The 25,359-nt window shown below is 45.5% G+C and overlaps 1 protein-coding gene and 1 long non-coding RNA gene across 2 annotated transcripts; one reads left to right on the top strand and one right to left on the bottom strand.

The window, feature by feature from the left end:
- The first annotated feature begins 1,063 nt into the window (after positions 1 to 1,063).
- On the top strand, positions 1,064 to 18,600 carry LOC137541979 (uncharacterized). The gene is made up of 5 exons (XR_011025317.1): positions 1,064 to 1,126; positions 3,061 to 3,137; positions 11,395 to 11,547; positions 15,085 to 15,213; positions 18,316 to 18,600. It is a non-coding gene; the product is annotated as an uncharacterized lncRNA (long non-coding RNA).
- Positions 8,741 to 22,604, bottom strand: LOC137541977 (speedy protein 1-A-like). Its single transcript, XM_068263547.1, has 7 exons — positions 22,417 to 22,604; positions 18,306 to 18,611; positions 15,961 to 16,082; positions 15,336 to 15,394; positions 15,131 to 15,216; positions 11,425 to 11,587; positions 8,741 to 10,729 (listed from the first exon to the last, which is right to left on the bottom strand). Exons 1-7 carry the CDS (start codon positions 22,467 to 22,469, stop codon positions 10,553 to 10,555), a joined length of 966 nt encoding a protein of 321 aa, XP_068119648.1. The 5' UTR covers positions 22,470 to 22,604; the 3' UTR covers positions 8,741 to 10,552.
- Positions 22,605 to 25,359: the final 2,755 nt, after the last annotated feature.

Below are 25,359 nucleotides of genomic sequence, written 5' to 3'. Positions count from 1 at the left end.
GCTTGTAAAAGATAAGAGAGCAGAGAGAAGCTGCCCTAATCTAAATAACACACAGGCAGTGTGCATAGAGGGGCCTGGAGAAGGGCCTGCATAGCAGAACCACAACACTGAAGAACTTGGCAGCCTTCCAGACACAGTATGACAAGTCCGACAGGGGAAAGATAAGTTGATTTATTACAGAGACGGTGATAGTAGAAAGTGCTGCAGTAAGCCAGAGCACATTAGAATAGGTTTTGGAACTTGTAGAATGGTAGAAAACCGGATGCAATTTTTGTTACAGAGTCTCTTTAAAGAGAACCCGAGCTGGGTTTGAAGAATGTGATCTGCATAGTGAGGCTGGATCTGCCTATACAGCCCAGCCTCTGTTGGTATTCCAAACCCCTCTAAGGTCCCCCTGCACTCTGCAATCCCAGATAAATCACAGCCGTGCTGTCGACACACAGCGTGTCGCAGCGGCTGTGTTTTTCTCTATAGTGTCAGTCTGCCCACCTCTTGCAGAACTCCGGTCCCCGCCTGCCTCCCTCGCTGATTAGAGGGAAGGAATGGGGGCAGGGACCGGAGCTCTGCAGGAGGCAGGGGAGCAGCCGAGACTGACACTACAGATGTAAACACAGCCGCACAGCGCAGCTGTGATCTATGTCTGATTTCAGAGTGCATGGGGACATTAGGGGGGTTTGGAATACCAACAGAGGCTGGGCTGTATAGGCAGATCCAGCCTCACTATGCAGATCACATGCTTCAAACACACCTCGGGTTCTCTTTAAGCTTGGAACAGAAATCCAATCTTGATTGGCCAATTTTACCCCTTTCATGTCACATGAGGTCTAACAGGTGTTTTTATACTTTTTTGAGCAGATTATGTCGGCAGTTCACATACTACACAGTGGTGGTGAAATTGTCCAAAAATTCAATTCAGTGTCAAAATTGGACATGTGTATGCACCTTAGGGTTCACTTCACACTGGGTCAGCTGCCCAAATAATCCTTGCTCACAAATTTCTGTGTTCACCTTGTCATTCTGGCAATGGACAAACTTAACAAGTGTGATTTTTTTTTGTTTTTCCAGACTGCAGATGTATGGCCAGTCTGAGGCAGAGGCACAAGAGGGACAAGCCTGGGGCACAGTGGTAAGAAGGAGGGGGGGGGGGTATTTGAGCACTGTGGAAATGCATTGAAATTCATCTGATAGTATGCCGTGCCTCCACTCCCAGGTGCAGTGGACATTGCAGTGGACCTCAGTGTGCTACAACTTATCTGTAGCATACAGGTATGGTAATTGTCTGGCTATAAGCCCAGGCAGTAGTTACAAATCATGAAGGCCCTTAACTCACTCCCATTTCCCCATTTTCCTTTGGTGACCCCCCACACCCTGGGGGTAAGTCATATAACCAGTGTTACTTTCATAATCCCACCACTTATAACAAATGTGGCCACAACACCTTGCCTGGAGGGGGGACACCTGTGTTGTGGTGGAAGGGGGAGCAGGTGGTCCCCAAAGGAACCCCTTGTCTGGTGGGTGGACCCCTGTGGTGTGGTGGAAGAAGTAGCAGATGGTCCCCAGAGGAACACCTTGTGTGGAGGGTGGACCCCTGTGGTGTGGTGGAAGAAGGAGCAGGTGGTCCCCAGAGGAACACCTTGTCTGAAGAGTGGACCCCTGTGGTGTGGTGAAAGGGGGAGCAGATGGTCCCCAGAGGAACACCTTGTCTGGAGGGTAGACCCCTGTGTTGTGGTGGAAGGGGGAGCAGATGGTCCCCAGAGTAACACCTTGTCTGGAGGGTGGACCCCTGTTGTGTGGTGGAAGGGTAAGCAGATGGTCCCCAGAGGAACACCTTGTCTGGTGGGTTGACCCCTGTGTTGTGGTGAAATTGGGAGCATATGGTCCCTAGAGGAACTCCTTGTCTGGCGGGTGGACCCCTGTGTTGTGGTGGAAGGGGGAGCAGATGGTCCCTAGAGGAACACCTTGTCTGGTGGGTGGACCCCTGTGTTGTGGTGGAAGGGTGAGCAGATGGTCACCAGAGGAACACCTTGTCTGGTGGGTGGACCCCTGTGTTGTGGTGGAAGGATAAGCAGATGGTCCCCAGAGGAACACCTTGTCTGGAGGGTGAACCCCTGTGTTGTGGAAGGGAAAGCAGATGGTCCCCAGAGGTACACCTTGTCTGGAGGGTAAACCCCTGTGTTGTGGTGGAAGGGTGAACAGATGATCCCCAGTGGAACACCTTGTCTGGAGGGTGGACCCCTGTTGTGTGGTGGAAGGGTGATCAGATGGTCCCCAGAGGAACACCTTGTCTGGTGGGTGGACCCCTGTGTTATGGTGGAAGGGGGAGCAGATGGTCCCCAGAGGAACACCTTGTCTGGTGGGTGGACCCCAGTGTTGTGGTGGAAGGGGGAGCAGATGGTCCCCAGAGGAACACCTTGTCTGGTGGGTGGACCCCTGTGTTGTGGTGGAAGGATGAGGAGATGGTTCCCAGAGGAACACCATGTCTGGAGGGTGGACCCCTGAGTTGTGGCGGAAGGGTGACTAGATGGTCCCCTCAGCTCTGAGCACCCCTATAACCCAGGTGATCCCCTGCAGTTACACACCTTTGTTCTACCACTGAAGGTCTCGTGTTCCCCGCCTATAAAACCTCCTATCATGATTATGCAGCATTGCAAAGCACTATGACTTATTCTGTATTGTCCTCTTCTGTAATTGAGACATTTGGCAACAATAACTTTTTTCTGTTCAGTTACTTGTTGGTAGGATCTTGTCCACCATCCATAGTAGCTCAGTATATGTGTATCAGGGTGTCTGATCGGCATCCTGATCCCCATCTTCTCATATCGCACATTATGGGACAGCACTGCGGATAAGTATGGTCTGTTCGTAGAGCGCCAGAATGGTGATGAGCAAATATGGCCTTCATTTTCTCACAAACATATTTTTAATGAAAATATGTGGACAGGTGGAAACTCACTGTTGCCAAATGCATTGAAGTCATGAGGAAATGTTATTTTTTAATAAAGCTTTTTTTGGGGGGGAAAATAAAGTACACAAGTAAGTTTCCCCATGTGTTTGCTCTAGTCCAGCAGCCAGAGATCTCTGAAGGGAGCCATGAGGACTGACTTCTCGTGCCCTGTCCTCCCTATAGCTGCATAGTGGTGAGTGCAACCTCCTTTCCTAAAATAGATTTTATATGTATTGTTGTAGATACTGAAGATAATCTAGAACAGTGAATTAGAAATCTCCCATGCTATATGTTACATGCTGCAGATACTGTAGATGAATGGGGAAGCAGAGCAGCATTTTTCACAATAGATGTCCTTTAATATGGAAATGCTAGGGTCACTTGTTGTTCTTATTATCATGTATTTCTATTGTACTAACATCCTCTGCAGCACTTTACAGAGTACATAGTCATGTCACTGACTGTAGAGGAGCTCACAATCTAATCCCTACTATAGTCATACTCAATTGTCCTGCCATAATATGATGTATTTATGTAGCGCTGACACCTTCCACAGCACTTTACAGAGAACATAGTCATATCACTGACTGTCCTCAGAGGAGCTCACAATCTAATAACCTTTTGTAGAAATGTTCAAATGTCTGGATGAGTGTATGTATCCTTAATCCATGTACACACTTTTGAGGCATGTCACCAAATAGGAAACGGGACTAGTTCTCTTTAAACGACAGTTTGTGGCTGATGCTGTACAGATTTGTCACTAGCCTCCAGGCTAATGATGTGTTTTGTTGCCACACGATCATGTATGTGTGACAAGGGAAAGAACAATGCCCTGAGCAGTACTGAGGTGAATTGCTCTGTTGGCCAAGGCATCAAGGGAGATTATGGGCCTTTGCACACACCTTTACCATACCTACCATACCTACAACACACTCACACACAAGGTAAACCTACAAGGGGAAATTGTGGATGTATACATCCATTTTTTAATAGATACTGCTGTCTCCTTAAAATTGGTCGGAAATGAAACAATTTTTTTATATTTCTTGAATTCAGAAATTACAGTCATGATTGGTATCACATGATACCAATGTATCACACAAGTTTCCATTTTTTTCCCATACTGATCACCATCAGCAAGCACTGAATTGGTGCCCTGTGAGCCAATGGCACTCCACGACGGCCTGGGATATCTTTGGTCAGAATCGGCCCTGCGCACTGCTAATTACTGTACAACAGATAACTGAAACCTTATGAGGCAATCAACACAAACTTACCTGTTCAAATAAACTACTGAGGCAACAGAATTAAATTCAATAAACTTTATTAAAAATACAAAAGATTACAAACAATAAATCTGGCATCTGCAATACAACAATTTGACACATATCACATATTTAGTAAGCTTGCATGTTATCATATATATAGGTACAATCTGAAAATGTACAGTGGACATCCACCTATCACAAGAGTATTACAATCATAGAATAGATATTATTCACAAGCATGATGACAAAAATAAGTCTGCTGAGTAGTAGAGTCAGGCTCTGTAATGCTTTACCTGCCATAGCCATGAAATATCATTCATAATGCATTACTTGACTTTACCCACCGTGGTTCCTGTCAGGCCTTCATGGCTACCGTAGCGGCTCGGGGCCCACAAAGTCCCCACCATACTTCACCCCAACAGGCAGTCCCTTTCGTTACCCAGATCCTACCACAAGTAGGTAGCCAGCGTAATGCATTAATATAAATAAATGATATTTCAGGCACATAGATGGAAGTCTGAGACGAGGAGGCAAACAAATATAACTGAGGTAATGCTTAGCTTGATATAAAGTGACAGGTGGAGAGAGATACGTGTCCTGGTGACCTCTGATGTATAGAGGCCTGTGATAGGTGGAGAGAGATATGTGTCCTGATGGTCTCTGTGATGTATAGAGGCCTGTGATAGGTGGCGAGAGATGTGTGGCCTGTGATGTATAGAGGCCTGGCATTCATGCACCTGGAATGTGTCCATATCAAAAGGGAACCTACTTTGCACCCAAGTCTGTTTGTTTGGGCGCATGCTGTAATGTGGCCAAAACTTCAGTTCTGAGTTGATGCCACATCATGCCTCCCACCCCTGAACCACAAGCCCAGGTGTATGTTGTAAGTGTAGCAGCAGTTTCAGCTCTGTATTGGAGCCACACCATGACCCCCACCCTCCCCGGTATCACACAAATCAGTAAGAGTGCCGGGTATGGGATGCCTATGTGCTCTGATTGGTTTGTGTGATGGGTGGGGGTGTGGTAATGTTCCAGGTTTAGAGGTTACACCAAAGCTACAGATACAGCATGCACACAAGGATGACTAAACTCCCTGGGATCCCTGGCCCATCCTTCTCCTGACCCTCCTTCCATTAACCTACCGCCCTCCTTAAATGTGACATTACTCTCAGGTCTGAGTTGGGAGTGTTGCCATGTCTCCCACCTCCCTGACATCATACAAACCAATGGGAATTCTGTTTGGCAAGTGGGCTGTGTGGTACAACTCCAAGCCAGAGCTGATCTGAAGGCCAGAATATTAACTTGTACCTGAGATGTGTCCACATCAAAGGCCAACATTAAAGGGATCTGAGCAGAGGTAGAAATTCAAAAGCTGGACTTACCTGAGGCTTCCTCCAGCCCCCTGTAGCCTGTGATGTCCCCCGGCATCCACCTGGCTCCTCTCCTGTTCCTGCTGCCGGCTCCTGTGAATTTTCTCCACTGCTCAGTGTCCTTTAACTGTCAGGGAACCTATGATGCACCCACTTCTACAGGCCGGGGAGTGCTGTAAATGTGGTAAAAACTTCAGTTCTGTGTTGACTCCACACCATGAGTCCCACCCCCGAATCCCACAAACCAGCAAGAGTGCAGCTAACTGGCTGCTGTGTGTCCTTGCAGGTTTCTGTGATGTGTGGGGCGCAGGATATAAATCTAAGCTCACAGATGAAGTCAGAGCCACAGGTCCAACATGCATGAGGCTTTGATCAAATCCCTGGGGTTCCCACTTAGGGAATCTATGAAGCAGCCTTACCAACAAGCCTACACATATACTGTAAGTGTGACAACAGGTTCCTCTCTGAGGTGGGGCTCTGCCATGCTCCCCATGCCCACCCATCCCCTCCCATGTCACATAGACCAATGAGAGCTCTGACAGTTGCTGCTGATGTGCTCTCATGGGTTTGTGTGACAGGTGGGAGGCCTGGCAGAGCTCTGTGCTCAGAGCTGAAGTAAAAGTCACAAATACAGCAGATGCAAAGCTTTGATCAAAACCCCAGGTTTACTGTAATGGACCCTGTGGGCGCCCGACCCTACAAGCCCAGGTGCATGTTGTAAGTGTAGCAACAATTTAAGCTCTTAGTTGGATCTTCACCATGACCCTCACCCTCCCCGGTATCACACTAATCAGTAAGAATGCAGCCAATGGGATCTTTACATGCTCTTATTGGTTTGTGTGATGAGTGGGGGTGTGGTGATGTTCCAAGTTCAGGGCTGAAATCAAAGCTGCAGATACAACATGTACACATGGGTCCTTCCCAGACATAGTTTCTTCCTTAAGTATGGCATCAAGTTCAGGTCTAAGTTGTAGTAATGCCATTTCTCCCACCTCCCTGACATCATACAAACCAATGGGAATTCTAGCAGTGGCTACTAAGATGTTCTCACTGGTTTACATGACAAGTGGGTTGTGTGGTACAACTCCAAGCTAGAGCTGATCTGAAGGCCAGAAAATAACTTGTACCTGAGATATATCCACATCAAAGGCCAAGATTTACAGCTGAGGAACCTCTGAAGCACCCACTTCTACATATAATAGGGGAGACTGGAACAATGGGTGCTGGGTAATACAGATAGTAGAATATCGGCAATTTCACTGGTATTCTACTAGCCCTGATTCCTGATAGAAGAATATCGGTTATTATACAGATATTCTACTTTCACCCTCTGTAACCCAATTCCCACACCAACTCTCCACTATATGCGGCTTACACTAACCTCCCCCCGCCTACTTCTAACACCAACCTCCCCCATATGTGCCTCCTCCCCCCCCCCCCCCACACACACAACCACCTAGATAAAGCCTGGACTTTAGCTACAGTGGAGACAGATTCCGGTGCACTACTGCTCCCAGCAGAGTGGCTATAAAGCTACCCAAAACCATACCCCCACTGGCTGATAATGTACTTCCCCCCTCTGCTTGCCAGGGGGTACGCTGCCTGGCTACCTACAAATGGGGGCACTCTAACACTAGCCTCTCCTCTTAAAAGGTGTGGCGCTCTCTGCCTACCTATATTTCGGTGTCTTCTCTGACGATCTCTGCTGGGGGAGGGGGCACTTTCTGTCTACCCATAATGAGGGACACACTCTGGCTACCTCTAGGGGGTCAATCAAACACTGAGATCAAACAATCCCTATTAGCCCTTACATTTATAATGGGTACTGTAGTACCTAAAACATAACCTTTAATAAGTCGTTTGTTAAAAATGGGCCATTAAACCATTACCATATAACACATAACATTTGGGGGGAACTCCACATATAAATATATATATATGTATGTAATAAATCTATACCATGACCAATTCATCTCATGAAGAAGATAGGGTAAAGGCTCAGCCCAAATACAGCTGACAGTACGTCATTAGCCACACCCCTATACAAGAAATACACAGTGGTAGCGGAAAATCACAAGGTCATAGAAGAAAGATGTCACTAGCTGAAACTTGTCATATACAGGGTAGGAAAACACCTCAAATCAGCACAAACCAAGTAGTGAAAGCAGGCAATATAGCCTAATTACTGCTGCACTGCTTGATAACCCAAATCATGACAAATAGGACTAACCCCCCACTGACTAACAAACACACATATACAAGAAATACACAGTAGTAAATCACAAGGTCATAGAAGGAAGATGTCACTAGCTGAAAGCTACAGATATCTTAACTTGTCATATACAGGGTAGGAAAAGACCTCAAGTCAGTGCAAACCAAGTAGTGAAAGCAGGCAATATAGCCTAATTACTGCTGCACTGCTTGATAACCCAAATCATGACAAATAGGACTAACCCCCCCACTGACTAACAAACACACATGAAATCAACATGTTTCGCTTATTAATACAATTAAGCTTCATCAGGAAAAATAATAAAAGTTGCAGTGCATAACAAAGTGACAGGAAGTCAGAGACCTGACTTGGGCTATACTTCCTGTCACTTTGTTATGCACTGCACCTTTTATTATTTTTCCTGACGAAGCTTAATTGTATTAATAAGCGAAACATGTTGATTTAATGGGTGTTTGTTAGTCAGTGGGGGGTTAGTCCTATTTGTCATGATTTGGGTTATCAAGCAGTGCAGCAGTAATTAGGCTGTATTGCCTGCTTTCACTACTTGGTTTGCGCTGACTTGAGGTCTTTTCCTACCCTGTATATGACAAGTTAAGATATCTGTAGCTTTCAGCTAGTGGCATCTTCCTTCTATGACCTTGTGATTTACCACTATGTATTTCTTGTATTTGAGTGTGGCTAATAACGTACTGTCAGCTGTATTTGGGCTGAGCCTTTACCCTATCTTCTTTATGAGATGAATTGGTCCTAGTATTGACTTATTACATGTTTACAGTATATATGTGAAGTTTCCTTCCAAATGTTGTGTTATATGGCGATGGTTTAATGGCCCGTTTTTAACATACGACTTATTAAAGGTTATGTTTTAGGTACTATAGTAACCATTGTACATTTAGGGGCTAATAGGGATTGTTTGATCCCAGTGTTTGATTGTATCATACCCTGTCATATCTTTTGCGATTCAAGTCGCAGTGTTCTCCCCAGAAGTTTTCTTCCAGCTGGGTGGCATGAAATAGTAGCCGGGTGGGGCAAGTTGAGAGAATGCAGGGCAGGTGCTTCTCTGCTCAAGGTGAGGAGGTGGTTAGCTGATGACAGCCGGGTGCTCACCAAAACTAGCCGGGTGGAACACCCAGCTAAAAGAACCTGGGGAGAGCACTGAAGTGTTTGTTACCTGTATGGGGTCACTGGCTACCTACACTAGGGGTTACGCTTTGGTTGTCTACACTCGGGGGTTACTGGCTACCTACACTAGGGGTTACACTCTGGATGTCTACACTCGGGGGTCCCTGGCTACCTACACTAGGGGTTACACTGGCTGTCTACACTAGGGGTGACGCTCTGGCTACCTACACTAGGGGTTACACTCTGGCTGTCTACACTCGGGATCACTGGTTACCTACACTAGGGGTGACGCTCTGCCTACCTACTCTCAGGGGTCACTCTCTGGCTGCCTAAACTAGGTGAGGGGCTCTCTGGCTGACTGTACTTAGTGGTGTGATTCTGTTCACAGAAAGAGTTGTACTGCTTTTAGAAACTAAATCTGTGATGAATCATACCGCTAAGGAGGTTATTAGATGTGGCATCAACTTTATATCTAAGTTGGAGAAGTGCCATGCTTCCCACCTCCCTGGCATCATACAAACCCATGGGGATTCTGCGAGTAAGTACCCAGATATTCTCATAAGTTTGTGTGACAAGTGGGTTTTGTGACACAGCTCCAAGCTGGAATTGAACTGAAGGCCAAATAATCAATATGTACCTCAGATATGTCCACATTCCGGGTGCATGAAAGATGGCTGTAGATGGCTGGGGCTGCAAGCTAGGATGCTTGTGGATGACTGGAGGGGCTTGCTAACATGGCTGTTAAAGGCTGGAGCTGGAGGCTTAGAGGCTAGTTGATGTCAGGAGCTGCAATTGATGTTTTCAGGTGGCTGGAGCTGTAATTGATGACATTGGATGAAGAAGGCATTCATTGCAGGAGGTTATAGGTCCTGTAGGTGAAGAGACGAAGGAGATAGTCACTGCAGATGTTGGGCACTGCAGGAGAAATGATGAAGGACAAACACTGCAGGAGATGACAGGCACTGCAGGAACTGTATTGAAGGACGATCGCTGCAGATGGGCACTGCAGGAACTGTATTGAAGGACGATCGCTGCAGATGATGGGCACTGCAGGAACTGTATTGAAGGACGGTCGCTGCAGATGATGGGCACTGCAGGAACTGTATTGAAGGACGGTCGCTGCAGATGATGGGCACTGCAGGAACTGTATTGAAGGACGATCGCTGCAGATGGGCACTGCAGGAACTGTATTGAAGGACGATCGCTGCAGATGATGGGCACTGCAGGAACTGTATTGAAGGACGGTCGCTGCAGATGATGGGCACTGCAGGAACTGTATTGAAGGACGATCGCTGCAGATGATGGGCACTGCAGGAACTGTATTGAAGGTCAATCACTGCAGGAGATGTCAGATACTGCAGGAGTTAAGTTGAAGTAGACAGTCAGTGCAGGAAATGACAGGCACTGCAGGAGATGATAGGAGCTTCTGAAGATGACACTGTAGATGATGGTAAGAGCTGTAGATGGTGACAAGCTGCTTGAGATGACAAGATAGGAGGAGATGGGAAGAGCTTGAATGTGTCAGAGGAAGCAGGAGGTGACATTCACTGCAGATGGTCACAGTCTGTAGAGAAGATGGTAGGGGCAGGGGAGGGGGAGGTGCAGTAGATGACAGTTACTGCAAGATGCAACAGGTTTGGTTCCTGGACCTCTCACAACGGTCACAGGTGTAACCTCTTCCTGGATGCATCCCCTTCTTTTCGCTGTCGGACCTGTACTTCTCCATGATGGCCGGTCCGTGATAGGCCATCCTCTGTCTCCTCCATGCCCAGTGAAACTGAAACCTCATGACCTAATAAAAGATATAAATTCATATTAGTAATGCTGGAAGGAAATATAAAGCAGAGAGGATAAATAATATTTCAGATTGTGTTTTATAAGAAATGATACAATACTGTGACTGAATGGAGACAACTAGAGCTTGACGTAAAATCGGAGGTCTGATCTCCATGTGTGTTTACATGACACAGTGACATGCCCCCTTTTGCAGTGTACCCCAGATTATATGCAGCAGGTGGGCTGGTGCTGCTGAGGATGGAGATCCTTGCTAACGGGCTTGCTGGTAAATACTAGCCTGCATGGGGTACCGGGGTTAGTAATGCTGGGGATCGGGGCATGCTGTCCTCATGTATTATATGATGTGTAATAATAGTGTGGTTGGTGTGGCATGTGAGCAGTGACATGGCCGGTGCTGCACATGGAGTGGTTCCCTGTGTATTTCAGTGGAGCTGTGCATTGATGCAGGAGGTGCCAGGCATGGCTCCAGCAATACAGAAGATAACTCGCTGTGTCTATGTACTGTGCTGCTCACCTGCTACTCAGCCAATCACAGCAACACTAAGCTAAGGGATCCATTGTGCAATCCTTCTGCTTAGTAAAGAGGCTCATAATGTTTCTGCTGTGATGGTTGTAACTTATAACATCCTACTTACATATCACTTTTCCATCACATTTTAGGATAATGTTTAGGGCTTGGGCTGTACTTACATGACGACATTCCTCTGGACTGACCCAGGCACTGTAGTTCAGGCGTCGGTACAGGGACCACACAACATCATCAAACTCCTTCCTGTTCACAAAGAATTCTGCACCGAATAGGAAGACGCACGTGTAGGTATCCACATCCTCCTCCATCTCATTTGCGAGATACCTGCAGACATTATGGCAGAATAAGTATTTGCTATAGAGACATACACATATGCATTGCTGAATTGTAATATGTAGCTATAAATGGAATTGTGCTCAGTTAAAAGTGTACCTGGAAGAAAAAGAAAAGGAAAATATACTTACCTCAGTCCAAGGAAGACTCTATATAATCTAGAGGCCTCCCCCATCCTCCACACCCCACTGATCCAGTGCTGGGACCCTCTGTACTGATTGGACAAGGACTTGTTGAACAGATCGGTTTCTGAGCGTGGCCGCACTGTGGAGTTGTACGGATGGCCCACATCTGCCCAGTAGCATGGAGCCGCTCATGCAAGGCTCTGTCCTCCATACACCAGCAGCTCTGTGCTACGGTGCAGGCACTGGCCATCTGTGCACCTACACAGTGTGGCCACGCTTGTACATGGACAGGAGCACAGCCATGCAGAGGAAGAGGGTACCGGTGAGATAGAGATAGAGATGGGCAGCAGAAGGATAGGAGAAGCCTATAAATCACCCAGAGGCTTCCCTCTCCTCAGGTAAATGTACCTTTTGTGAGTTTTTTTTCATAGGTTTACCTTCACCAAGTGATAATCTGCCTGGATATTGGCATCTAACAGTCTCCTATGTCTGGGCATTGGCACCTAACAATCTCCTATGCCCTGGCATTGGCATCTAAAACTCTCCTATGCCCTGACATTGGCATCTGACAGTCTCCTATGCCCGGACATTGGCATCTGACAGTCTCCTATGCCCGGACATTGGCATCTGACAGTCTCCTATGCCATGACATTGGCATCTGACAGTCTCCTATGCCATGACATTGACATCTAACAGTCTCTTATGCCCTGACATTGGCATCTAAAAGTCTATTATGCCCTGACATTGGCATGTAACAGTCTCCCATGCCCTGACATTGACATCTAACAGTCTCCTATGCCCTGACATTGGCATTTAATACTCTCCCATGCCCTGGCATAGACATCTTACAGTCTCATATGCCCTGACATTGACATTGAACAGTCTCCTATGCCCTGCCATTGGCATGTAACAGTCTCCCATACCCTGACATTGGCATCTAATACTCTCCCATGCCCTGACATTGGCATCTAATACTCTCACATGCCCTGACATTGGCATCTAATACACTTCCATAACCTGACATTGGCATCTAACAGTCTCCTATGCCCTGGCATTGGCATTTAATACTCTCCCATGCCCTGACATTGGCATCTAATACTCTCACATGCCCTGACATTGGCATCTAATACTCTCCTATGCCCGGACATTGCCATCTAACTGTCTCCTATGCCCTGACATTAACATCTAACAGTCTCCTATGCCCTGACATTGACATCTAATACTCTCCTATGCCCGGACATTGCCATCTAACTGTCTCCTATGCCCTGACATTGACATCTAACAGTCTCCCATGCCCTGACATTGGCATCTAACAGTCTCCTATGCCCTGACATTGGCATCTAACAGTCTCCTATGCCCTGGCATTGGCATCTAACAGTCTCCTATGCCCGGACATTGCCATCTAACTGTCTCCTATGCCCTGACATTGACATCTAACAGTCTCCCATGCCCTGACATTGGCATCTAACAGTCTCCTATGCCCTGGCATTGGCATCTAACAGTCTCCTATACCCTGACATTGGCATCTAACAGTCTCCTATGCCCTGACATTGGCATGTAACAGTCTCCTATGCCCTGACATTGGCATCTAATACTCTCACATGCCCTGACATTGGCATCTAATACACTTCCATAACCTGACATTGGCATCTAACAGTCTCCTATGCCCTGGCATTGGCATTTAATACTCTCCCATGCCCTGACATTGGCATCTAATACTCTCACATGCCCTGACATTGGCATCTAATACACTCCCATGCCCTGACATTGGCATCTAACAGTCTCCTATGCCCTGGCATTGGCATTTAATACTCTCCTATGCCCTGACATTGACATCTAACAGTCTCCCATGCCCTGACATTGACATCTAATACTCTCCCATGCCCTGACATTGGCATCTAATACTCTCCTATGCCCGGACATTGCCATCTAACTGTCTCCTATGCCCTGACATTGACATCTAACAGTCTCCTATGCCCTGACATTGACATCTAACTGTCTCCTATGCCCTGACATTGACATCTAATACTCTCCCATGCCCTGACATTGCCATTTAACTGTCTCCTATGCCCTGACCTGTCACCAATAAACAGCAATCTAGCATCTTCGCATCTCTGTATATGGCAGCACTATCTGATGGGGAAATAATGTGAAACCCCAGTCTATGTGGAATGATGTTTATACTTATAATGGGGAAGATCTACAAGTGAAATTCCACTGTAGTGATTGCAGCAAACATTACAATTCCCTGATATTGGCTATCACTGCTACAGATGAAGACGTCCCCCCTGTTCAGTAGGGTGTAATGGGGCTGTCTGACCCACCACATGCTGGGCACCCATTTTGTCCCTTCCAGCTTCCGGCCTGTGTGGAGATCACATGGTCAGTGCAGAACTCACTGAAGCCGGGTCAGCACAGGAGACCACAGTAATCTCTGGCCGCTCATACAGAGCCAGCTTCAGTGACTTCCATCCTGAGCAGATCCCCACAGGCAGGCAGCCAGAACAAGCAGCACAGTCATAGCTATCTGCAGAGCCAGCTGCATATTATATGTACTACACTGAAGGCCATTACTGGGAAGATCCATGCTTGCTGTAATGATAGTGGCAATGAGATCACAGTGATTGTGGGGTCAGGAGCCAATGAAAACGGCCCCTGACCGGCTTACACTGACAGCAGGGCGAGTGAGCTTGAGAGATGGGGGAGAGCGGCACCATCGGCGGTAGCGGTGGGTCTGTGTGGTGCGGTAGTTGAAATGTACGCCCTGGCAAGAATAAGCAGCCATAAATGCAGCGTAGATTTCAATTACAATGCAGTAACTATATATTTATTTTCACACAAATGTAGCAGTTTGTGACACACACCATTTTTTATTAAAATAATGGTCTTCCAGATACAGAGTTCTTTAGAAGCGGTATTTCAGTTTGCCAATGGCCGATAATTTCTTTTTTAGCAGTTACCTTCTCTTAAAATGAAGAAGAACGTTAACCTGTGCTATGATAGGAGGCGTGGCTAAGGCACTGGGGATTGTGGGTGTGTCATGTGACAATGTGAAATGCAGCATGGAGGGTTATGGAATGGGGTTAGGACTACTCTGTCCAGTTCATGTCTGTGGGATGAGATGACTTGGGGTCTGGGGTCAGCATTATAAAAACAAAGATCTGAAGCTGGTATGGAGAAGATGGTCTGTGTGGATGGGAGGTCACATGACACTCCAGAGTTTAGCACCTGATCATGTAGGTGAGTATGATGGGTAGCTTTTCAGGTAAGCAGTACATAAACCTCTTAGGTGGTAGAAAATAAAAATAATTATTGCAGTGGTGCTCTAATAGTCATTCTGTTCTCTTGCCTGATATATTACAGCCAGTTATCTGGAAATATGAATGAGGAGAGGAACTCCAATACTTACAAAGCAGCAAAGAAATTCTGGACAGTGAATTCCTCGATGGAAAGGCCAGCTCTGTGGAAATAGATGAGGACCAGCGCCAGCAGGTACTGAAATGACAATTATAGAGCACATTAGCATTTATTAATAGGAAATCTATTCTGTATTCTCAGTGTGTTTGTGTGAGAAAACAGCATAATAATCCCATTCGTTATTAGCTGATATTTACCTTGTCTGAGACTCTGCGGCATCCGTCCAGCTCAAAGAGATGCTTGATCTGTGGAATGTCTGTTGAATAGAATAAAACAGTCAGATATTGGAACTATAATAGTTAGATAATTTACTGTACTATAGAGAAGTCTGTTATCCAGGGTCAGGGCCCTGAACTCATTGTCTCGGCACAGGGTTGTTATAATATAAACTGGTGGTAACACTGTATACTATGCAGCTTTATCACCTCAGAAGTCCCCTCCCCCAGTCCTATTTCCATTCCTGAGCCCTCAGCTGTGCCCCCTCCCCAGTTATCCTCCCCCTTATCCCAGGGTCCATTATAGCAGATATTCTAACATTCCCCTATACCGTCCAATTTATAAAAACACAATTCAGAATAAGCCTATAAAATAGGAACTAATTCAAAGACAGCTGGCTGATTTATCACCACCAGTGCAAAGTTACCGCGATCAGAAGCGGAGCAGTTACACCTGGCAACCAATCACAATCCTTGTTTCATTAACAGATGAAACTGAATTGGTTGCTGTGACCAACTGCTCCATTTTTGCTCCAGTTTTCTTTGCACTGTCTTCATAAATCAGCCTAACAGGTTCTGATAATGGTGAAGAGGGTAAATATCTGACCAAGAAGCTTGTAGAAGGCTCTCCTCATGGCTCGTGTAATGTTGGCCGGCTTCTGAGGGTGGGATGAGAGGCGTCCTGTTTCCGCTGTCTGTCCGTCTGGGTCAGTCAACATCTCCACACTCCTGTAGGTAGAAATGACACACCATTATATATCTGGCAATGCATGCTGGGAAAGATATTCTGCAAATCTGTAAACTACTTAATGAGGAGGATGGCAGCGTCCAAAGAAAGATAAACAGATCAGGGGAAGCTACGATGTGCAGATAGGGGAGATTTACTAAAGGTTGGGGAACACTGGACAGAACAAGAGATCAGCAATCCCAGACTGGATTTATTAAAAAAACGTCTGCTGATGTACTAAAAGTTATCAAACTCTACCCAGTAGCTCCGCCCAGTTGCGCAATATAGCAGCAGCCTTACATAGTTACATAGTTATTTTGGTTGAAAAAAGACATACGTCCATCGAGTTCAACCAGTATAAAGTACAACACCAGCCTGCTCCCTCACATATCCCTGTTGATCCAGAGGAAGGCGAAAAAACCCTTACAAGGCATGGTCCAATTAGCCCCTAAAGGGAAAAATTCCTTCCCGACTCCAGATGGCAATCAGATAAAATCCCTGGATCAACATCATTAGGCATTACCTAGTAATTGTAGCCATGGATGTCTTTCAACGCAAGGAAAGCATCTAAGCCCCCTTTAAATGCAGGTATAGAGTTTGCCATAACGACTTCCTGTGGCAATGCATTCCACATCTTAATCACTCTTACTGTAAAGAACCCTTTCCTAAATAAATGGCTAAAACGTTTTTCCTCCATGCGCAGATCATGTCCTCTAGTCCTTTGAGAAGGCCTAGGGACAAAAAGCTCATCCGCCAAGGTATTATATTGCCCTCTGATGTATTTATACATGTTAATTAGATCCCCTCTAAGGCGTCTTTTCTCTAGACTAAATAAACCCAGTTTATCTAACCTTTCTCGATAAGTGAGACCTTCCATCCCACGCATCAATTTTGTTGCTCGTCTCTGCACCTGCTCTAAAACTGCAATATCTTTTTTGTAATGTGGTGCCCAGAACTGAATTCCATATTCCAGATGTGGCCTTACTAGAGAGTTAAACAGGGGCAATATTATGCTAGCATCTCGAGTTTTTATTTCCCTTTTAATGCATCCCAAAATTTTGTTAGCTTTAGCTGCAGCTGCTTGGCATTGAGTACGATTATTTAACTTGTTGTCAATGAGTACTCCTAAGTCCTTCTCCAAGTTTGATGTCCCCAACTGTATCCCATTTATTTTGTATGGTGCTAGACCATTAGTACGTCCAAAATGCTTACATTTGTCAACATTGAATTTCATCTGCCATGTATGTGCCCATATAGCCATCCTATCCAGATCCTGTTGCAATATGACACTATCTTCCTGAGAGTTAATGATTCTGCACAATTTTGTATCATCTGCAAAAATAGCAACATTGCTCACTACTGCATCTACTAGGTCATTAATAAATAAATTGAAGAGCACTGGACCCAGAACAGACCCCTGTGGGACCCCACTGCTAACAGTCTCCCATTTTGAGTATGATCCATTGACCACAACTCTTTCTCTATTGCAATGGGAAAGAGGGTGGGTACCAGGCTCTAGCCATTCCTATTGCATCCAGACTTTCCTCTACTGAGGTAAGTATGTAACTTTTACCTTTTTCTCCACACAGTTTCGCTTTAACCTTGCAGAAAAGCTGTGATCTGCAGGAATGTGGGACTTTGGTGAAAACCTCTCCCTACATTGGCCCTGAATGCAGACATGAATTTCCTACTGAGAAAGTAGCTGGTACATGTGCTATGCAGCTAAGTGCTCATAGAGCAATGTTATGCTGGTGTGAGGCACACGGTGAGTGTGGGCACTAAGGGGTTTCCCATGCAGGTAGCGGAGGGGTCTATAGCATTAGCTGCACAAAGGAGGCATTTCTGTTTATGGGGAAGAGGTTGGAGAGCGCTGTGTGATATATACTGACGGAAACCCTTAATGTAACAGAAAGGGACTTGGACTTTATAAGAACATAGCAAACCACCATATATACATTTGTGACATATATTGTGTATAGATATTTCTATTCCATCCAGACTAATGTTGTAATAGAAGTGTCACAATATTGTCTATTTCCATCTACACATATAGAAGTCACAGCGGTACATGCATGTATTTATATGATAAGGTGGCATAAGTGAAGGTGCTGTCCTCATAGCACACCTCCATATAACTGCAGCCCTGTTTAGTTATAAGAAGTACATTTATGAACAATTGCTTCATATACATGGAAACACATGGTAATGTGTGTAATTTTACTTACTGTGCCCTAGGTGAAGGCGCTGCAGAGGCTCGTGGAGGCACTGGAGAAACTGCAGAGGCTCGTGGAGGCACTGGAGGAACTGCAGAGGCTCGTGGAGGCACTGGAGGCAGTGCAGAGGCTCGTGGAGGCACTGGAGGCAGTGCAGAGGCTCGTGGAGGCACTGGAGGCAGTGCAGAGGCTCTTGGAGGCACTGGAGGCAGTGCAGAGGCTCGTGGAGGCACTGGAGGCAGTGCAGAGGCTCGTGGAGGCACTGGAGGCACAGGACAGGCTGGTGGAGGCACTGCAGAGGGACTGGTGGTCTTATCTCTGTAAGAGAAGATACAAAATAGTAACTTAGAGTTCAAATATTATTAGATGAACAGTATCACAGCAAACATTTTCTTATATTATTTTTTAATTACTAGTTTAGGGAAAGACAAATGTTGGTGGTGCATCTGGAGTCCCCTTTTATGTACAGCCATATAATCCAAGTACTAGAGTTGTTTCAGGCTATTTGGCCTGCATCAGTGTAAGGTACAGATGTGGATCTAGAGCAGGGGCGGGCAAACTATGGCACGTGGCCCGGATCCAGCCCGCTAGGCCGTTTCATCCAGCCCGCCCATGCAGTGCTGGGATAGCTTGTCCCCACAGGAGGTGACCTGACTTGCGGCGTCTAATAGGCGCCTCTGTCAGTTCACCGTCAGCAACCTGCAGCTCTCCTCTTGCCTTCGGGATTGTGGTTTCCGGCAGGCAGAGCAGGGCTATGGGAAAATGACGTCCGAAGCCCTGCACTGGAAACTATTTTTGTCTCCAGTGCAGGGCTTCTGGCTCCATATTCCCGTAGCCCTAGTCTGCCTGTCAGCGCAGGAGATTTGCAGCCGCTAGCTGCACAGAAGATCATCGGGGGAGCTGTGCGCTGGAGGCTGGGCGAGGAGTTTTCTTCCAGGTGAGTAAATGGGTCGTTTTTTGTTTACAGGTGCCCACATTGCATGTATTTTCTGGTGAAAGCTGCTTACATTCCGTGTGTTTTCTGGTGAAAGCTGTTCACATTCCGTGTATTGTGTGGTGAAAGCTGCTCACATTCCGTGTATTTTCTGGTGAAAGCTGCTCACATTGCGTGTATGTTCTGGTGAAAGCTGCTCACATTCTGTGTAGTTTCTGGTAAAAGCTGCTCACATTCCGTGTATTTTCTGGTGAAAGCTGCTCACATTCTGTGTAGTTTCTGGTAAAAGCTGCTCACATTCTGTGTATTTTCTGGTCAAAGCTGCTCATATTCTGTGTATTTTCTGGTGAAAGCCGCTCACATTCCGTGTATTTTCTGGTGAAAGATACTCACATTCCGTGTATTTTCTAGAAAAAGGCTGCACAATGATGTGAATTTTCCGGGGAAAGGCTGCACCATTATGTGTATTTTCTGGTGAAATGTTGCCACATTATGTGCCTTACTGTCTGAGGGGGTCTGTCTGCTGTCCCTTTGTTGTTTGTGGGTGAGGGGAACGTTGTTTAATTACCTTTTGGGTTACTTTGCCTGTGTTTTGGGAGAAAACTTGGACCCACTGGCTTTGCGTTGCACTGTTAAATTACAGTTAGCTCATCCCTCATCCAGTCATGGCCACACCCATTTTAAAGCACAGCGCACTCCTGTTCCCTTCCCGCCCACATCCTGTCATACCCTCACATATTTTCGCACTCCGGCCCCCCAGTCCAACCTGAGAACCCAATGTGGCCCTCGAGCCAAAAAGTTTGCCCACCCCTGATCTAGAGAACGGCATAAGAGAGTCTTACACAGGATAAACAGTTATAATGTGTAGATTTAGAACCACTGGGATGTTTTGCACAAGGCACAAAGAAATCCAAATGCCCCTTTAGTTAAAACGCATTTCTAGCTCTCCATAATATAAACCCACAGATTACATATCTGCCAGTAGTGACTGAGCCATGACCTACACCTATTAGCATGAGTCTGCTTTGTGTGGCACTTCATGTTGGATCATTTATCTGATGTGTCTTTATCCTTTTTATAGGCAACACAGTATCTGGAAGCATTTTGGAAACCCCAGAAAGGAAAAAACGGAACAGCTGTACTCTGAGGTAAAAGTGATCTGTGTGTAAACCATGACCTCTGTACGGATGATACATGTGATGATCTGGTGTCTGTGAACTTGTCAGCCGTATTGCTGCCTCAGTGAGGAGTGGAAAACACAGGAAATGGTCACATGTCGCGTGTCTGTAATTTCCTGCTAATCTATAGTTACATTCCACTTCTTCCAACAATGAATAGAACCAGCCATGCTATTCTGTTGTTACACTCCTGTGTGGTGAGCTCTATAATGGGGAAATGATACAAAGGGCCCATCCACACTAGCGCGATTAACGGGCGTTTACCACTAATCGCCGAACCGTTAGAGCTCTGTAATGCGATAGCGCAACATTAACTATATGGCAGTGACTTCACTGCCGCGATTGCCGCCGATCGCAGGCGATTCACAATTAGCGGCAATTGCTGAATGCGGTGTATGTAGAGTTTTCCCGCTATTGAAGAGTGATTGCAATTAGCATGCTATAAAAACGCTAATCGTGATTGCAAAAAAGCGGGAACTTTGTGATTTTACAGTGATTTTTCCGCAATAATGGCGGTAAAATCACCTGTGGAAAAGGCTAGCGCTAATCACTAACATTTTGCATTAACAAGTGTGAATGGGCCCAAAGGGAAAACTGAACTGGAGAACACTATAATGTGAGCAATATAAAGATATCGGTAGAAGGGAGGCACATGGGATGGGCGTTATTATGGAGGGCTTGTAATGGAGGCACATGGAATAGGGGCATTATATTGGGGGATATAGAATGGTTCTTAAACAAGGAACTGCCAAACTCTGCAGACGGTATAATACGTAAGTACCGAAATGTCTCTTTTCAGTATTTGGGAGCTCATCATTTAAGTGAAGAGGGGGATCCTTTTCCCATCCGCAGCTCTGCTTACAGAAGAGGAGCTGTCACTCATTAAATGGAGGCATTTCTGAGCATCTCTTTATTCAATCCCTGTGTCCCTGCGTCCCATGTCCCTGTGTCAGTGCTTTTGTGCTACTGTGCATGTCCAGCACTGACAGCCGTTGGGACAGGACACAGGACGGGACAGGCGTGTGTGTGCGGGCAGCGGGGCACACGCATGCGCTCTGTAATGCTGCAGCGGTGACAGACCTAGAGCACGTTTTTAAACAGGCTTAGGTCAGCTAGTTATTAATAAGAAACTATATTGAGGATTTTATTCTGCTTCAGTTACATTAATGACTGAATGATACACCCACAACTCTATGCTGCCCCCTGGAGGCTTCACTCACCTCTCGCTGTCACTTCCTGTGCCTATCTTGGTGATCGGAATACCAGGAAATATGGTGAAATACGGTGACTGGATGGAGTTTGTCACTGTAGGCTGCTGCTTTGGCTAAATAAAACTGACTGGAAGTCAAAATATTCACTTCAGGCAAAAGAAATCACAAGAGAAATCAACTGGTGACTTTCCTGATTCAATGCTTGTAGCGAGTGATGAATAACTGCCATCCTCACGACAATCAGCCTCCTGCCAGACCTCTAGCTCCGCCCCCTGCACCGGAGCAGCCCAATCTACATAGATACATTCTGAAACCAAATCTGAATGTGTGTGGGGTCACCAGATCTCATAAACCACAAAAAAAATTAAAGCCCCAATATAATTTGTGTCAAAAAAATACTCATAAATGTCACTTTTCAGTATTTGGCAGCTGATCAGTGAAGAGGGGGATCCTTTTCCCATCCGCACCTCTGCTTGCAGAAGAGGAGCTGTCACACATTAAATTGCAACATTTATTTCGATGTCACCCCAAGAAAAGGATTCCTGGCTGCCAGGGGGGGGCGGGAGAAGCCATCAGGAGCAGACAGAGGCGGCAGAAGCACCCCAACCACCAGCAGGGAGTCTCTGAGCTGTAGGGCCTACCTCTTTCACCTCGTTTATCCTGCCCCCCATAATGTCAGCCATCCCGCCCAGGAGGTTAATAAGAAACTATAATGAGGATTGTATTCTGCTTTAGTTACAACATGAATGACAGAATGATACACCCACAACTCTGTGCTGCCCTCTGGTGGCTCCACTTACCTCTCGCAGTCTCTTTCTGAGCCCATCTTGCTGATCAGATTACGAAGAAACATGGTGAAATACGGACACTGGATGGAGTGTGTCACTGTAGGCTGCTGCTTTGGCTAAATAAAACTGACTGGAGGTCAAAATATTCACTTCAGGCAAAAGAAATCAGGAGAGAAATCAACTGGTGACTTTCCTGATCGAATGCTTGTAGCGAGTGACGAATAACTGCCGTCCTAACGGCAATCAGCCTCCTGCCAGTCCTCCAGACCCCCTGCACCTGAGCAGCCCAACTGCCAACTGGATGCAGCTTCCCCCTGCACCTGAGCAGCCCAACTGCCAACTGGCTGCAGCAATATGGCTGCCATTTTACTGATTTTAATACCAAGTTCAGGCAGTTTGTTGCACAAATTGTGAAAATGTAGAAATAAGGCAGGCAGAGAGTAGTGAAAATCCAGGCAGAGAGTAGTCACAATCCAGGCAGGCGTCGGTGCAGGCAGCAGTGTATATATATATATATATATATATATATATATATATATATATATACACACACACACACATACTATATGTATATACACACACACGGCACATTTCTCTGTTTTAGTTGTAAATACGTTCAGGTCCTTTTAAATTAGTCCCATCCCCCGCCAATGTCACGCCGCCACACTGATTGGCTGCCGGGTCCCTGGAAGAATAGCAGGGACATGGGGATCCTGGCGGCCGACAGCTGTAGATAGACATGGGAATCCCAGAGGTAGACAGCCGGGGGGAGAAGCCTGGGTCCCGCTGTGCTGCGCTGATTGCATGTGCGACCCAGAACCAGTGAGCACGTGTTGGATTTTGCCAGTCCGACCTGAGCTTGGGATTACCTCTCTCAGGTCACAAATTGAAGCCCGAGCACAGGTCGGGATTACCGCCAGGGGGGTTACGGAGGGTGACCTAATACACAGGGAGAATTTTTTGTTACAGAGTCTCTGAGTCCCATTTGGGGCTAGTGCGCACCAAAATTGCAATAGCAATCACTAGCGATTTACAATATTGTAAATAGATTTTGAGTGATTTTTTTGAATTGAGCGTTTTTTTGCTCATTCATTCAAGCTGAAAAAAAGCGTCCAATTAAAAATGGCGCCAGCCAAATAATGGCGCCTGGTTACTCACGATATTTTTTTTAAAACGATATTTATCATTTTTACGAAAAACAGTATTTATCGTTTTTACGAAAAACGATATTTATCGTTTTTACGAAAAACAATATTTTTCGTTTTTGAGAGTTTAAAGTTCCTTTCCTGGATATGTGTGTGTGTGTGTGTGTGTATGTATATATATATATATATATATATATATATGTGTGTGTCTGCGTGTGTATATATATATATATGTGTGTGTCTGTGTGTGTGTGTGTATTTATGTAGGTATGTGTGTGTGTGTGTGCGTATGTATGATGTATGTATGTGTGCGTATGTATGATGTATGTATGTATGTATGTATATTATATATTCATATATATATATATATATGAATATATAATATACATACATACATACATCATACATACGCACACATACATACATCATACATACGCACACACACACATACCTACATAAATACACACACACATATACACAAACATACACATATATATATATATACACACACACATATATACACACACAGACACACAAGCATACACACACACACACACACACACACACACATATATATATATATATATATATACACACCTATACACACACACCCCTATACACACACACATATATACACACACACACAACCACACATATACATACACACACACACACATATATACACACATACACACACACACCTATACACACACACCCCCCTATACACACACACACACACAAACACATATACAGGATATTCTCAAAAAATTAGCATATTGTGATAAAGTTCATTATTTTCTATAATGTACTGATAAACATTAGACTTTCATATATTTTAGATTCATTACACACAACTGAAGTAGTTCAAGCCTTTTATTGTTTTAATATTGATGATTTTGGCATACAGCTCATGAAAAACCACATTTCCCATCTCAAAAAATTAGCATATTTCATCCGACCAATAAAAGAAAAGTGTTTTTAAAACAAAAAAAAGTCAACCTTCAAATAATTATGTTCAGTAATGCACTCAATACTTGGTTGTGAATCCTTTTGCAGAAATGACTGCTTCAATGCGGCGTGGCATGGAGGCAATCAGCCTGTGGCACTGCTCAGGTGTTATGGAGGCCCAGGATGCTTCGATAGCGCCCTTAAGCTCATCCAGCGTGTCGGGTCTTGCGTCTCTCAACTTTCTCTTCACAATATCCCACAGATTCTCTATGGGGTTCAGGTCAGGAGAGTTGGCAGGCCAATTGAGCTCAGTAATACCATGGTCAGTAAACCATTTACCGGTGTTTTTGGCACTGTGAGCAGGTGTCAGGTCATGCTGAAAAATAAAATCTTCATCTCCACAAAGCTTTTCAGCAGATGGAAGCATGAAGTGCTCCAAAATCTCCTGATAGCTTGCTACATTGACCCTGCCCTTGATAAAACACAGTGGACCAACACCAGCAGCTGACATGGCTCCCCAGACCATCACTGACTGTGCGTACTTGACACTGGACTTCAGGCATTTTGGCATTTCCCTCTCCCTAGTCTTCCTCCAGACTCTGGCACCTTGATTTCCGAATGACATGTAAAAGTTTCTTTCATCCGAAAAAAGTATACTTTGGACCACTGAGCAACAGTCCAGTTCTGCTTCTCTGTAGCCCAGGTCAGGCGCTTCTGCCGCTGTTTCTGGTTCAAAAGTGGGTTCATGCTTCCATCTGCTGAAAAGCTTTATGGAAATGAAGATTTCATTTTTCAGCACAACCTGTCACATGCTCACAATGCCAAAACCAGTGGTAAATGGTTTACTGACCATGGTATTACT

The sequence above is a fragment of the Hyperolius riggenbachi genome, chromosome 12, assembly GCF_040937935.1.
Source record: "Hyperolius riggenbachi isolate aHypRig1 chromosome 12, aHypRig1.pri, whole genome shotgun sequence".
Classification (NCBI taxonomy): Eukaryota; Metazoa; Chordata; class Amphibia; order Anura; family Hyperoliidae; genus Hyperolius; species Hyperolius riggenbachi.
This window is presented reverse-complemented; position numbering and strand designations above follow the sequence as displayed.

Bases quoted from the DNA above. Each gene is read 5' to 3' on its own strand.
- LOC137541977 (XM_068263547.1), bottom strand. From the start codon at position 22,469: ATGTTTCTTCGTAATCTGATCAGCAAGATGGGCTCAGAAAGAGACTGC. The intron at 15,395-15,960 runs GTCAGATATTTA...TCTATTCAACAG, and splicing joins AGCCTTCTACAAGCTTCTTG to ACATTCCACAGATCAAGCAT. The intron at 10,730-11,424 runs GTAAGTACAGCC...ATCTTTTATTAG, and splicing joins GTCCAGAGGAATGTCGTCAT to GTCATGAGGTTTCAGTTTCA.